General features: G+C 48.9%; 1 protein-coding gene across 1 annotated transcript in view; it reads right to left on the bottom strand.

The window, feature by feature from the left end:
* The window catches only part of ELSPBP1 (epididymal sperm binding protein 1), a 32,502-nt gene that overhangs the window by 10,001 nt on the left and 20,952 nt on the right, over nt 1–1,549 (bottom strand). Inside the window, 1 exon segment of the mRNA XM_011946551.1 lies at nt 678–842. Within this exon segment, the coding sequence (XP_011801941.1) occupies nt 685–842 (158 nt within the window). The 3' untranslated portion in view covers nt 678–684.

Consider the following 1,549-nt stretch of genomic DNA (forward strand, 5'->3'; position numbering starts at 1 on the left):
AAAAAAAAAAAACAAAAAACAGGCGTGGTGGTGCACCCCTGTAATCCCAGCTACTCGGGAGGCTGAGGTGGGAGAACTGCTTGAACCCAAGAGGTGGAGGCTGCAATGAGCCTCCTGAGTAGCTGGGACTACAGGTGTGTGCTACCACACCCAACTAATTTTTTTTGTTTTCTTTTGTAGAGATAGGGTCTTTCTACATTGCCCAGGGTGGTTTCAAGCTCCTGGCCTCAACTGATCCTCCTGCCTTGGCCTCCCAAAGCATTAGGATTATAGGTATGAGTCATCACGGCTTGTCAGTTATCTCCTTTTCTGGATTGTTTTTTTCATACCACACTCCATTTTGAGAAGTTTCACTTTCCTAATTGTCCACAGCCAAAGCCTCGCAGACTTGAAACTTGGAATGATACCTTTCTGGGTCTCAAAAAGTGCCAGTCTCCCCTCTGCTCTCCTGCTTGTGGGAGAAATCCTAATTTCTTTCATCCTTCTAATCTGGGCAGTTGTTCCAGTCTTCCCCAGCTCCACCTTATCTTTGGCAACAGAGCGCGAATTGCTGGGAACCTCAGCTAATCAGACATGCTGGAAAAAGCAGATCTCGCCTTCACATCAGTGACGCACCAGGTGTGCACCTGTCTCACCTCTGCATCAGTGAAATGACCACTGTTGGTCCCTGCTCTCACCTCAGCATCAGCAGTACACCCAGGTGTGGTCCTGGTCGTAGTTGTAAGAAGTTGCACACCACACGAGATTCTCCTTTGATCCTTTGTTAGTGCAGTTAAAATAATTCTTGTTTTTATAGTTGAATGGAAAGTGGCAAGGAAAGCCAGGGACCAATGTGGAAATTCCTAGGAAGCAGAAAGGGATAAGACGAAGGTTACTCCCCAGGCTTCACACTGTCGCAGAGGCGTGGGCTTCAGACCCATCCTGGATTTCAAACTGGGACTGAGTGTGATGGTTCCTGCCTTTAATCCCAGCATGTGGGGAGACTGAACCAGGAGGATCACGTGAAGCCAGGAGTTCAAGACCAGCCTGGGCAACATAGTGAAACCCCATCTCTACAAAAAGTTTCTTAAAAAATTAGTTGGGCATGGAGGTGTGTGCCTGTAGTCCCGGCTACTCAGGAGGTTGAGGTGGGAGGATTGCTCAAGCCTGGGAGGTTGAGGCTGCATTGAGCCACAACTGCACCACTGCACTACAGCCTGGGTGACAGATGGAGACCCTGTCTTTAAAATGTAAAAAGCGGCTGGCTGTGGTGGCTCATACCTGTAATTCCAACACTCTGGGAGGCCAAGGTGGGCAGATGACTTGAGGTCAGGCATTTGAGAACAGCCTGGCCAACATGGTGAAACCCCATCTCTACTAAAAGAAAAGAAATACAAAAAAATAGCTGGGTGTGGTGGCGGGCGCCTGTAATCCCAGCTACTCAGGAGGCTGAGGCAGAAGAATCGCTTGAACCCGGGAGGCAGAGGCTGCAGTGAGCCGAGATCGCACCACTGCACTCCAGCCTGGGTGACAGAGTGAGACTCCATCTCAAAAATAAAATAAAATAAAA

Source organism: Colobus angolensis, unplaced genomic scaffold (genome assembly GCF_000951035.1).
Source record: "Colobus angolensis palliatus isolate OR3802 unplaced genomic scaffold, Cang.pa_1.0 Scaffold25, whole genome shotgun sequence".
NCBI classification, from domain to species: Eukaryota; Metazoa; Chordata; class Mammalia; order Primates; family Cercopithecidae; genus Colobus; species Colobus angolensis.